We start from the raw sequence: 12,094 nt of genomic DNA on the forward strand, positions 1-12,094 counted from the left end.
CGGTCAAACAGGGACAGTGAAGCGCCATCACTGTCGAGGCCCTGGGTCTACCACTGAGGTGATACGTTCACATACAAAGTCGCGGGCATTGGGGTTGGCTTGGTGTCTTAGCAACAGACGTGCCACGTCGGTGTGACCCGCCACGCAGGCGTGGCGCAGCGCTGTCCAACCATTCTGTTCTCCGCACCAGATTAAACCAGAAAACATCTTTTACGACAGCGGAGGCAGGGCCTGGGCCACAAACACCAGATACAGAGGTCATTTACACTCGCGCTTCCCACCTGGTCTTCGGCGTCCACCTCCACCTGCTGGTGTTCCAGCAACAACTCGACAACAGCTGTATGCCCTGCGCCAGCAGCAACGTGCAGCGGCGTGCCTTGCGATGGCTAGACCAAGCAAAGATTGAGGGCAGTGAGTGGGTGACGAGAGAGAACACGGCAGGAATCCAACAGCAAAAGGCAATGCGTGGGCGTGGAGGGGGGACGTGGGCGACCAACTTCAACTTCATCAAAGTCATCCACCTCCTCGGCTTCAGCTAGGACGTCTTCGTGGGGCAGCTCTCCGGCGGCAGCCAGCTGTAAGAGGTAGCGCACAACCTCGAGGCGGCCTTTGGCGCAGGCCGCGTGGAGGGGGGTCTGGCCGTTCTGAGGTGACGCAAAACATGCCCAGCCACAGTCGAGAGTCGCAATCACAGTGAGTCAACGCAGAGAGCAGGAGGGCGTGAAGGCCGTCACTTTCGCACCAGGTTGATACTGAAAGAGGCACCCAGCGTCAGAAGCTGTTGCACAATGTCGAGATGACCCGCCTCAGCCGCCATGTGTAGGGGTGTGTCGTTGTTCTACGCCGATGTAACCGTCAAGGTGAGACCTTCGTAATGAGGAGAGACACATTCACGCAAAAAGACTCGGGCAACCACAATGCACGCACAAGATATGTCTTGTTGTTGACGTCAGCACCGAGATCGACTAGCTGACGCACGAGCTCTGCATGTCCGTGGCGGCTGGCCATGTGCAGCGCCGTATTTCCGACCTGTCACGCCAAGGAGGCGCTCAAGTGAGGCACTTGCAGGCTCGGGGCATACTTGAGCACAGAGCATGTGACAAACCGAATCCGCATGGGCCAAGGCCGCCTCCTGGGTCTGATCGGGCCACTTGGCCAGCAGATCCATGGCCGTGGTTGGATCGTTGAGCGCACAGGCGGCCACGAGCGACGCTGGGGTTGAATCACCCGACGTCGGTCTCACAGACCCATGCCCGACCCGATGAAACCCCGCCATGGTGGCGAGTGCACCAGCAAGCCCGAGATCGCGCCTCAAACCCCAAACTTCAGAGATGCCTGTGAACTCTCCGCACAATACCCTGAATGCCCTCCTCCCAAAAAAAAAAAAAAATGGCGCCGTTCAGTTTTTCTCTAGCACACCGGCCAATCACCGATTCCACACACAAACTACTCAAATCCATGTGAAGTCTGTTGGTTTGGTTATACACGAGAATAATAATTTCCACACATGCACGCAAATAGAAATTTCCCTCCTAACGTGTTTTGACAAGTTGTGAGTTTGCGGACCAACCAACGTTTTCACTGATTTCGCCTCCTGCGTTGATAAACCTCAAGACATCATCACTGATGTCGGCATTTGCACATCTCTCTCTCTCTCTCCTCTCTCTTTGTTTTTTTTTTTTCTTCGTGCCACGACTGTCGCGTCGGGACCGCTGGCGGGCGCTGTTTCTACGATTGCCGGCGGGCGCCGCACCTGCCGACTCAGTTTTTCCGACAGGCGGCAAGGATCCTCTGGCTGATTACAAATGCCTCTGGATAACCCGAGCCCTGTCAAAGCCGCGACAAACAGCAGTCATCAAACTACCTGAAGACAAACCCTACTCTACGCCCTCCTTCGGGATCATGTCCTGGTCATTCACAGGTCCTTGGACGAGTGGTTGCTCAAAGCCCGCCTAGTGGCGTCTTTTCCCCCTATCCCAGATTCCAAGCAGCTCGGCAGTCAGCGGCGCCGACGAGTCGCCGCCATGCGTGCCATGACTGCACCGAGCCACACAGGCCTTTTCCTGGCCCTTTGCACGGGCTTGCTTCTCTTGGTCCAGCTTCCGGGTCACGGACCGACCTTGTCGGCAGCAGCATGCGCTGCCATCGATCACTGCAACAGCTGCCCAGATGAGGTCCACTGCCTTCAGTGCGACACCGGTCGCTTTCTCTTTGACGACACCGCGTGCGTCGCCAACTGCAACGCAGAGAGCACTGCCACCGTTGCCTACTACAACAACGTAGCCCTGCGCACCTGTGATCTTTGTCATCACACCTGTGCCCGCTGTGTGGGACCCGCGCTGGACGAGTGCACCAAATGTCAACCCGATGCCGGTTTCCTGCTGGAAACCACCTGCGTCGCCTCGTGCCCCATCTCCACTTTTGCTCAAGGCACCAATGACGACGCCAGCGGCCGTACCTGCCAGGACTGTGCCCCCGGCTGTGCACAGTGCTCCAATCCCACCACCTGCACGGCGTGTCTTCCCAACTGGTACATCGGCCTTGATAACGCCACCTGCGTCCAAGCTTGCCCAAACGGCTTTGGAGGACAGGCCAGCTCCAACACTTCTCTGGGTGGGCGCTGCGTACCTTGCGACAACGCCACCTCCTGCCGCACCTGCACCAGCAGTGCTCCGAACAGCTGCATTGATTGCTTCTTTGACAAACTGGCCGAGGATGGCTTTTGTGTCGACGCTTGCCAAGTCGGCTTTTTCAATTCCTCCAACACCACCTGCACCCGTTGCGGTGATACCCTTGCCGGCTGCACCGAGTGCGATGCGGCCGGTGCCACCTGCCTGGTCTGCGATGCTCTTCATTACTTAGACCAAGGTACTTGTCATCCGCTCACCACTTGCTCCACGTGGACCTATGAGGGACAGGCTCCAACGGCCACGACGGACCGCCTCTGCGTTCCCTGTCCCGTCTGCCCAGAGGGATCGTACTTGGGTACCCCCTGCCAAGGCTCGAATACGGGCGTTTGCACCGCCTGCCTGACCGCCCAGGATTGTCCAGACTCTGGTAGCGCCACTCTGAGTGGCTCTTGTGGTCTTGACTTTGGCCCGCACTGCGCCCCACCCGCCAGTTCTGATCCTGCTCCAGCCCATCAGGTCCAGGCTCAGGCCCAGGTCACCTTCTCCAACGTTGCACCCGAGGCCAACGCCACGGCAAGCCAGATTGCCAACGCCTTGCGCACAGTGTTTGCTTGGCCCGACGAGACCAACCTGACCGTCTTCAATCTCCAGACACCGACGGCCGATGCACGCTCGTTCTATGCGCGTGCTCGCGTGCCTGCTGCCCTTGGAGCCGGTCTGCACACAGATTTGAGCAATGCACTGCGCTCTGACGACTTTCGCTCCGCCCTAGGTGCCAACTTCAACAACGCCGCTGTGGCTGTATCCGCCCTTCCGCTGCGCGTTGCTGCAGCGGGGCCGACGACCCTGACCACCAGTCAGACCACCTCCAACTCCACCTGGTTGGCCTGGGATAGCGCCACGCCTTCTGCCCATCTCGAGGGTTACTACATTCGTGCCCAAAACATCCAAACTAGCCAAGCGCTATTCTTCACCGTTTCGGGTACAGACCGTGCTCTTCTGAACTTCTCTCTTGGTGCTGGGCCATACCAGGTCCACGTGGCTGCCATCTATGGCGCCTCCGCTCCCGAACCTGGTCGAGCAGCTCCGCTGAGGGCCGTTGTATCGCCGCTTGCCTGCAGCACCGGCTGCACCTCATGCAACGCTGAAGGCTGTGCTACGTGCGCTGCCAACTACACATTTAATGCTGCCAATGCTTCTTGCACTGCCTCGTCGGGTGATACCGGTCCCTCGAGCAGCAGTTGTGGACAACTGGGTGCTTTTGACCTTTGTGGAACTGGTCTCATCATTCTCATTGTCATCTTCAGCATGGCCTTTCTGTTGCTCTTACTGCTCCTTTATTGCCTCTGTACCCGTCGACGCGTTGCCATCAAGCAAGAGTTGGAGGCGGCCGATAATCTGGAAATCAAAGACGTTCGCTTTGTACCCAAGTGGACACAGATGGGTGATAAGTTTAGGTTCGTGACTACCCCACTGGTCGTAGCCTTTGATCTTCCCCTTTGTCGTCCTCGCATTGTCATCACATGGCTGCTTGCTTGACCTCACGCTTATCTTGCGCCAAGCAGAGGGCGTATGACACAATCGCGCCCGCTTAACGTGTCCCAGCTTGAAGCCAGTTCACGGGATCCCACCATGCTGCAAAGTGAATACGAGTCGATTCCGCCAAATGCAGCGTCCGTCGACGAGTTGCCATCCGGCGTTGAGTCGCGGAATCGTTCTCCCTCTGTTCTACCCAACATCCACTCGCGCGTCTACCTGTCCGTCGACATGAGTAGCGACACAGCTTTGCGCGACGAGTACATCAACGCCAACTATATGCGGGGTCTTGGTGGCGTCGACCGCCGCTTCATTCTGACCCAAGCCCCAAGCCCGACTACCTGCGAGGTGAGTGCCTTGGTTTCGATTTGGCCACTGTACCGTTTGTTCTGGTCACGCTTGTGCGTTTGTCATCTCACTGTCAACTTTGTTCTTTGCCCACCCACGTCCTCGAACCGCTCAGGACTTTTGGCATATGGTCTGGGATCAAGAGTGTAGTGTTGTGGTACAATGTCATGGTCTAGTTGAAGACGGCGTTGCCGTCGGCACACGATACTGGCCAACCCGTACCATCTGGCACCAGATGCCCGTCATGACAACCCATGGTCCCAAGAAAACCCGCAAGCGCACCGTACGTTCTGTCACACCATGAAACCATCTGCCGGCGATGCATTTACTTCTGTTGAGGGATGTGGAGTGGACTGGCATTTCTTTTGCCTTCCGTCTTGCCCATTCGCTTTCGCTTGGCTGCCTTGTTCTGCCTGTCGAATGCCTGGCTGAGCATCACATGCTTGGGTTCTTGACTTAGATTCGCTTGAACGACTACAAGATCAAACTTGTCCACGAAGCCGAGCTGGATCATGCCATTTACAGCCGCATCAAGCTGTGGAAGGGCGCCTTGGGCCCACGCACACTGACCCACGTATGGATGCTGTCGACAGGCAGCAAGCGTGAGCCGCAGCACGCACGCACCTGGAACACCGTGGTGCGCGACGTGGCCGGCATGCGCACAGGCTCGGCCCCTGTCGTGGTCCACTGTCCGCTGGGCATCGAGCGAGGAGCCGTGTTTGTGGCCCTGGACATCTTGCAAATGCAGCTTATTCAGCAAGGCACAGCCGATGTACTGGGCACGGTCTGCCAGCTGCGCCAGGACCGCGGCCTCTGCATCAATTCGCTTGTAAGTTTTTTTGATTTTTTCTTTGTTCTGAATTTTCATTCGCCTTGCTTTTTTTTTTTTGCTTCTGAACATTCGCTTTGCTTTTTTCTTTTTTTTTGTTCTGAATTTTCATTTTGGTTTTTTTTTTGTTTTTTTGATTCTGAATTTTAATTTTCATTTGCTTTGTGTGTTCTTAACTTTCATCTGCTTTGCTTTTTTTTTTTTTTTTTTTGGTTCTGAATTTTAATTCGCTTTGCTTGTTTTTTTTGGGGTTCTGAATTTCATTTGCTTTTTTTTTTTTTTTTTTGTTTTTTTTTTTTTTTGTTTTTGTTTTTGTTTTTGTTTTTGTTTTTTTGTTTTTGTTTGTTTTTGTCCCACACTCTCATGCATCCGTGCTCAGTGTGCTCGACATCAAGCTCATGCATGCGATGCGTTTGACTTTTGAATGCACCTGTGTGGCGAGCAGGAGCAGTATCGCTTCTTGCATGCAGCAGCCTGGACATTTGCCCGCACCCATGAGAACCAGCTGGGGCGCGCTCGACAGCTGACCATGGGAGCTCACACGTCCAATCCAACCTTCGCGGCGCAGGCACTTGAACACGATGAAGTGTCTCTCATGGCAGAGTCTGCACGCCTTCGCCTTGATACGGCGGGACCACGCGAAGCTATTCCGGCTGCATGGTCCCTGTCCGAGGATTCTGATGCCTCTGCTTCAGATGCACCAATGCGCCGACACGATGACACCTCGGTGCCTGTGGCCTTGCATTCGCGCCCAACGTCTGCATCGCGCGGTCTCCCAAGGAGTTCCGCGCCTCGCACAGGCAACAGCAGTCACCAACAGCAAAGTCGCCGTCACAGGAGCCAACAGAGGAGAAGCAGCAGTAGCAGCAGTAGTAGCACTGAGGATGATTATGATGTCGCGGGCCGACGGCTCCTGCACTCGCCTAATGACGCAACTGTAATTCAGTTTGATGGTGATAGTGATAGTGACAGCAGGAGCAGCAGCGACGAGAGTACCGCCTCTGGGTCCATCCGGCTCACTGCAACGGGTCGAGGCGCGCGACCTCGCTCTCGTCCGACGGCTGACTCGCGCGCATCGCATCGCAGCGATGAGAGTGCTTTGGTAAATTCTGGCCCCACTATCTTCCCCTCTCCACGCTTGATCGCCGGTGTTCGTTCACTTGCCCGTCGTGTCTGATTTTTGTTGTTGTTTGTTTTTAGATCATCATGGCTAGCCCTGAAGTGGTGCACGAGGGCGAGACAAGCTTTACAGACCGCCTCATGCAAGCCGTCATGGAGCAGGCAGGCCGACAGTAACCAAGCCCGTGGCCAGCGGCTTCAAAGGGTGTCCTATTCGAACCCCCTCCCAACCCCCGCTTTTTCTTTGCGATCTTTTGAGTTTTGACGAGGTGTTGAGTGTTGTCGAACTGTCGACAGCCAGATACTAATCAACATAATGTGACCCCACTGTTCTTTCTCAGTGTGCTTTCGCTTCGCTCCTTTTTTTGTTATTGGCGACACATCTTCGGATGTCGATTGATAACATGAAACATGTGAGAAAGCAGAGGCAAGGAAAGCCACCTTTTATCCGGTGCCAGCTCAAGCCGCAAAGCAGTGCGAGCGAGTTTCCATCAAACCTCAAGGCTAAGATGACTAAAGTCCACATAGAGAGGGCCCACAGGGCCAGGTTAGTCAGGTGTACAACGCAAGACAACTCGTCGTGCACACGATCAAGATGCTCTCAAGGCAGCGCTTGGGTTCGCCCCCTCAAGGCGTTTGAGCCGAATTATGCAGTCTTGCGGCAATCTCAGTCGGTCCCAGGTTGAGCTGACTCGGTCAGCATCGATTCGGAATGCCCAGATCCGTTGGTTTTGGGTTCGTCCTTTGTTGTCTGCGCGACAGGGACGGAGGTTGTCTCCGGTTCGCGGGCCAGCTCGGGCGATGCCGTACCCGTGGAGTTGGACGTTGTCGCTTGCAGTGTGAGGTCGTGCATCTCCTTCTCATCCACCAACACATTTGCGAGATCGGCGGTGTCATCTCCTAAAAGACCTTGTGGGCTTGCTGCGACGTCGTCGTCATTGCACAGCGTTTCGTTCAGGGGCTCGAGCGCAATTTCATGGGTAAGAGATGGATCCTTAGAGCTGTTGCCATCCTCAACCACGAGACCGTCATCGAGGGACATGTCCCCGAGTATTTGCTCATCAAGACTATTGGTGTCGCTTTTGGCGTCGTCGATCTCCTCAGTTTCCTGTTTGGCGTTTCCCTGCAACAGATCCAGCTCGTCGACTTCGCTGCCAGCCTCCTCCTCGTTGGCCTCTTCAGTCAAGGCGTGAAGCTTGCTTGAAGCTGCCATCCCAGTGGCAACGCCACTGGGTGGGTCACTGGGCGAGCGGCCCGTATGCATCATAGCATCCACATCAACATAAGACCCATTTAGACCAAGACGTAGATCGTGTGCCGCAGTGGCTGCCACTTCCGCCGCAGCACCAGTCAACCCATCGTCAGCATCAGCAGTGTTCAAAGCTTCAACCTCGGGATGAATGTCAGGCGAGTTGATGGGACGTGTGCGGCGCACAGGTAGCGTGCCACTGCGACGGAGTCCCGACGTTGGACCAACATTCAGATCATCTTGAGCGTTGCGATTACGTGCACAGTGTTCCTGCAGCAACGACAAGGCCGAGTTGCATCGTTCCTGTTCGACCGCCGTGGCATCTCTGCAAGGACCGATTCATTCCATCAAAGAGTGAGCAAAAACACAGATTCCTCGCGGGACGAGCGTTGATGCGTGGCGTCCACGGGTGTGACGCACGGTTTGATGGAAATGGTGTCCACCATCAACACAGAAAGGCGCCTGTTTGTTTTCATGATTCGCCTAGAGCATGAGCAAGCCAGTGGCCAAGGATGATGAGGCATGAGGCAGGCTGACAGATTCAGGCCCGATAGAACTGAGGCAACATATCAACCAACTCTAGTGCAAAGAGGGAGGCAGCGTCCAGCGCCGATCCACGCAAATCCAATTCGGTCAAGGCCATGTTCTCGGCCATACCCTCGGCCAACGCCACGAAAGCTATTGATCCGTCAAGACCACACGGTAAGTCATGGCCATGGCACATTGGGCCGTCCCATTTGCATGATGGAAAACACAATCAGGTTGTCAGCCAATGTATCTTGACGCACCTTCAGCGCAAATTTGACAGTTTCGCAATAATAGCTGATGCAGGTTCTGTTGTAGTAGCAGGTCCTTGAGGCGCACAAACTTTGTCAAAGCAGGAGACTAGTGAGAGTGAGATGCCAGACGCACAAGGGTACATGAAACATGCACCAAGTCGAGACTCACGCCTTCGGCATTGACGGCGAGGTTGAAGTTGTCAGAGAGATCCAAATTGCGAAGTCGATAGCGCAGCAGCGCCTATATAGCACCCAACCAAACAGCATCAGGCACGGCAACTTAAGTGTGCAATCTAGCGGAATTTGCGTCTTGTTTGTGCAGACCATGTGGATCCGAAGAACACCAACGGACCGTGAAAAGAGCGGCAGCACCAACGGGTGAGACGCCGTTGTTTTGGGCCAACAGCGCGCGAATGTTGGCGGCGGGTTGAGCGTTTTGAAATAGTCCACCAAGCGTATCTGTTCAAAGCAAAGGGCCATGCGAGGCAAGCGGGGTCCGATGAGAGACAACTGTGAAGCCAGCGCAAGCACGCCACAGGCATCGAACCCATGGCAACTCAAGCACAGTTTAGCAACAAACCCGGAAAACCAAACATACCTTTCAGTCGGTTGTTGCTCAGGTCGAGGCAGACCAGTCGTGAGGGATACTGCGTCAGGGGTGCCAGCATTGAAGCACACCCTCGGCCCATCTACACCAAACCGGCGGTCATGTGCGCAAGATGAAACCATTGGCCATCAAGAAGGAAGCGAGTTGACCAGCCAAGCAGGCGTAGGCTTTTGCACGCACTCGGTTGCCACAGAGGGAGAGCTTGTACAATCGCGGCATTTGTAGGACAAACGCCACGAGATGGCCAAGAAGCATGGGTGAGTCGAGATGACACTGATCCAACACCAGGGTCTTGACATTGGCGTCCTTTAGACCCTTGCCCAGTTGCTCGACCGCAGCCCGGTCCATAGGAATACGACTTAGATCCAGCCGCTCGAGGAGGTCAAGGTGGCGCGACAAGAGCGCAATGTCATGAAGACCAGTAGCGGTGACGTCCGGGTTTCCTAGATGGGCCGGTGGAGTGAGCGGAAGTTGGGGAGATCTGATGGAAGGCATCTTGAGCAACACGCAGTGCACTGCGCACGCACCGGCAATGGACAACTCGGTAATGCATTTCCGGGCATGCAAGTTATTCACAAGTCCACGAAGGTGTGGATCGCTCAGATGGCAATCTGCAGCATCAGGCGAAGTTGTGCGAGCAGCAGGTGAAGCCAGGTGGTGCGGTCCACTCTGCCCAAAGCAAGCACCGCCATCTTCAAGCGCGAGACGACGGTGCATGGTATGCGTGATAAAAAAAATCCATCAGAAACAAACCTTCGAGAACAATGACGCGAAGGTCGACCCAGCAGGAGAGGACGTCGCAAAAGCACCAAAAGCTCTGCCGGATGCCCAGATCGTCGTCTAGGTAGGTGTGGGACAGACGGCCGATCACGGGCCGGTGAGCGCGTGGCCGGCCGAGAGTTGGCGAGGAAAGGTGTGCAAAGACCCACCGCGAATGATCAGCTGACGGCGCGCCTCCATGTCGCCATCTCGGGCGCGAGTGAGCTGCTCACAGATGGCGTCCAGGGGTTCAACCTTGTGGCTGCGGCAGAGTGACTCATAGTTGCTGATGAGACTGCGAAAGATGGTGCCCTTGGAAAACATGCTCCGACTCATTTGCTCGCGCTGCACATCCATGTCAAGACATTGTCATAAAGGGCACATGCGTGAGGCCCAAAGAAGAAATCAAGCCAGAGGGGCACAACCTGCAAAGGCTTTGGAGCCTTTGACGTGGCACGGGAGAGATTCAGTGGACACCCTGGGGACGAACCGTGGCCTTGTCGTCTGCAGGCTCGTGAGGCAGGTCAAAGGAGACATGGCCGACGTGGCCTGTCGCTTGTCGAATGAGACTACATTGGCGAGTCGGGTATCCATGCCACGGACACGGACCAGCACAATATGAGTGCACGAGCAATAGCTGGGCTAGGGCTCAGGCTCGTATAGACGCACCTGAGCTGAGAGCGAGGCGATCGCGTATACGGCGCGCGGGGTACATCGGTTTTGAGAATGGATGGGGGCAGAGCCTCCTTGTGTTGCACGGTAATCTTATCGCAAGGTCCACCGTTGACCATGCTTCGGAACCAGCCCGAGAAGGACATGATATCGGTGTGCGATGAACCCCAAGGCAGACACTACCACAAGACCAAAGGCACGGAGAGAAAGCCCCACCACCAAGCACTAGCTTTGAAATAAAAACGCCTGGACTATGCTCGTCAAAAGCTGCACATGGTCTGCGCACGTCCTCCCTCATCAGCTCGCAATGTCGGCAGCTTTTCAAATGCTCTCGAGGGGAGCAGGTCCACGTGCGATCGTATCAACATTCAAACGGCAGTCTCAGGATGAAGGCGTTTTTGATGGTGTTGCACCTATCTGCTCGATCCATCAAGACAACGTGTATGAGCCTCATGCGCAGGCCTCGGTGGCGCGCGGCAACAGGGGCCGTGCGAGGCGGAAACACACGATTCGTGCTGGCAACATGCGACGTACCACTTCAAGTTCTAAAGGCCCGGTGGACCAAGGCACGTAACCACCCCAACTCACGGGCATGCACAAGTCGATACTCGAGCTGATTGCTGATTGCTGATTGCACCAACTGTCGTCACTGGCCGCCGTCGCCACCGTCGCTGCCGTTGACGCACACACACACGCAGTCGTCGTCGTCGTCGTTTGCCACGATGGCGTGTGTGTGAATCTGACTGTCTTCCACTGTCTTCGGGTGTGGTCACATCGCTGATTGGGTGTGATGACTCGCCTTGTGTTCATGCTTGGCTCGCCGTGCATGGGTGTGAGATTCATGGAGCAAGAGTGTGTTTGTAGCATATCAATGCGTAATCGCAGCCGGAGGTCAGTTAATGTTGTAGATTCCAGAGAACATGCAGATTTTTACTGTAACACAACTATACTACACGTTTATTTAATATGAAATCATTACGGTGTTTTCGTAGTAAGTTACGTGGGATCTGTTATGCCTGCCGAGTGCTTGCCCGTGTCATTCAACACCTCAAGCGACACATTTGTCACACTTTATTCATCAAAATAACAAAGCCACCTCGGAAATGTCATCACGTTTGAGTATACTACTAACAGGCCGTCCGCCCACTTTTTTTTTTCCCGCCCAATCGGAAAAAAAAAAAAAAAACGACGGCGGCGACGGGCAGCAGCAAAAGCGGCGGCGCCGTTCAGTAGCTAGGGGCCGCGTGAACATTTTCTTTTGGGTGACTTGCCAATTGCATGCTCCCTTGACCAGCTGGTGAGCTACCTCCGTCCCGGCTTGTTGTCCTGTTTTCCTTTCCTTTTTCCCCCTTCCGGTCAAGCGGACGAGCGTGGACTCCTCCTCCTTGTGGGAGCAAGAGACGATCGTTTGGTCCTTTGATCATTCAGCCTCGGCCAATGGAACTTGGCTCATTTCCCTCCTGCCTGCCTGCCTCTGTGCAGATTTAGACTCTGTTCGGAAATTTTCAAGAAGGACTTCAAGACTGTCCAGAGGCTCGCCTGAGCCTGCCTCGTGCAGCCAGCATC

General features: G+C 55.2%; 3 protein-coding genes across 3 annotated transcripts; 1 reads left to right on the plus strand and 2 right to left on the minus strand.

The window, feature by feature from the left end:
- Positions 1-386: 386 nt before the first annotated feature.
- On the minus strand, positions 387-1,276 carry MONBRDRAFT_8379 (uncharacterized protein; the record flags this gene model as incomplete). The annotated part of the gene is made up of 3 exons (XM_001746098.1): positions 387-644; positions 928-1,029; positions 1,106-1,276. The coding sequence occupies 3 exons, from the start codon at positions 1,274-1,276 to the stop codon at positions 387-389; spliced, it is 531 nt and encodes a 176-aa protein (XP_001746150.1).
- A 757-nt stretch (positions 1,277-2,033) lies between these two features.
- Positions 2,034-6,639, plus strand: MONBRDRAFT_25606 (uncharacterized protein; the record flags this gene model as incomplete). The annotated part of the gene is made up of 6 exons (XM_001745961.1): positions 2,034-4,087; positions 4,196-4,514; positions 4,750-4,797; positions 4,975-5,343; positions 5,789-6,445; positions 6,544-6,639. The coding sequence occupies 6 exons, from the start codon at positions 2,034-2,036 to the stop codon at positions 6,637-6,639; spliced, it is 3,543 nt and encodes a 1,180-aa protein (XP_001746013.1).
- A 203-nt stretch (positions 6,640-6,842) lies between these two features.
- On the minus strand, positions 6,843-10,647 carry MONBRDRAFT_32497 (uncharacterized protein; the record flags this gene model as incomplete). Its single annotated transcript, XM_001746099.1, has 13 exons — positions 6,843-8,036; positions 8,132-8,194; positions 8,290-8,389; positions 8,500-8,578; positions 8,660-8,731; positions 8,843-8,949; positions 9,089-9,179; positions 9,278-9,540; positions 9,625-9,708; positions 9,851-9,937; positions 10,027-10,201; positions 10,347-10,425; positions 10,526-10,647. The coding sequence occupies 13 exons, from the start codon at positions 10,645-10,647 to the stop codon at positions 7,130-7,132; spliced, it is 2,229 nt and encodes a 742-aa protein (XP_001746151.1). The 3' UTR covers positions 6,843-7,129.
- Between the last annotated feature and the right edge of the window lie 1,447 nt (positions 10,648-12,094).

This window comes from Monosiga brevicollis, genomic scaffold, assembly GCF_000002865.3.
Source record: "Monosiga brevicollis MX1 MONBRscaffold_11 genomic scaffold, whole genome shotgun sequence".
NCBI classification, from domain to species: Eukaryota; class Choanoflagellata; order Craspedida; family Salpingoecidae; genus Monosiga; species Monosiga brevicollis.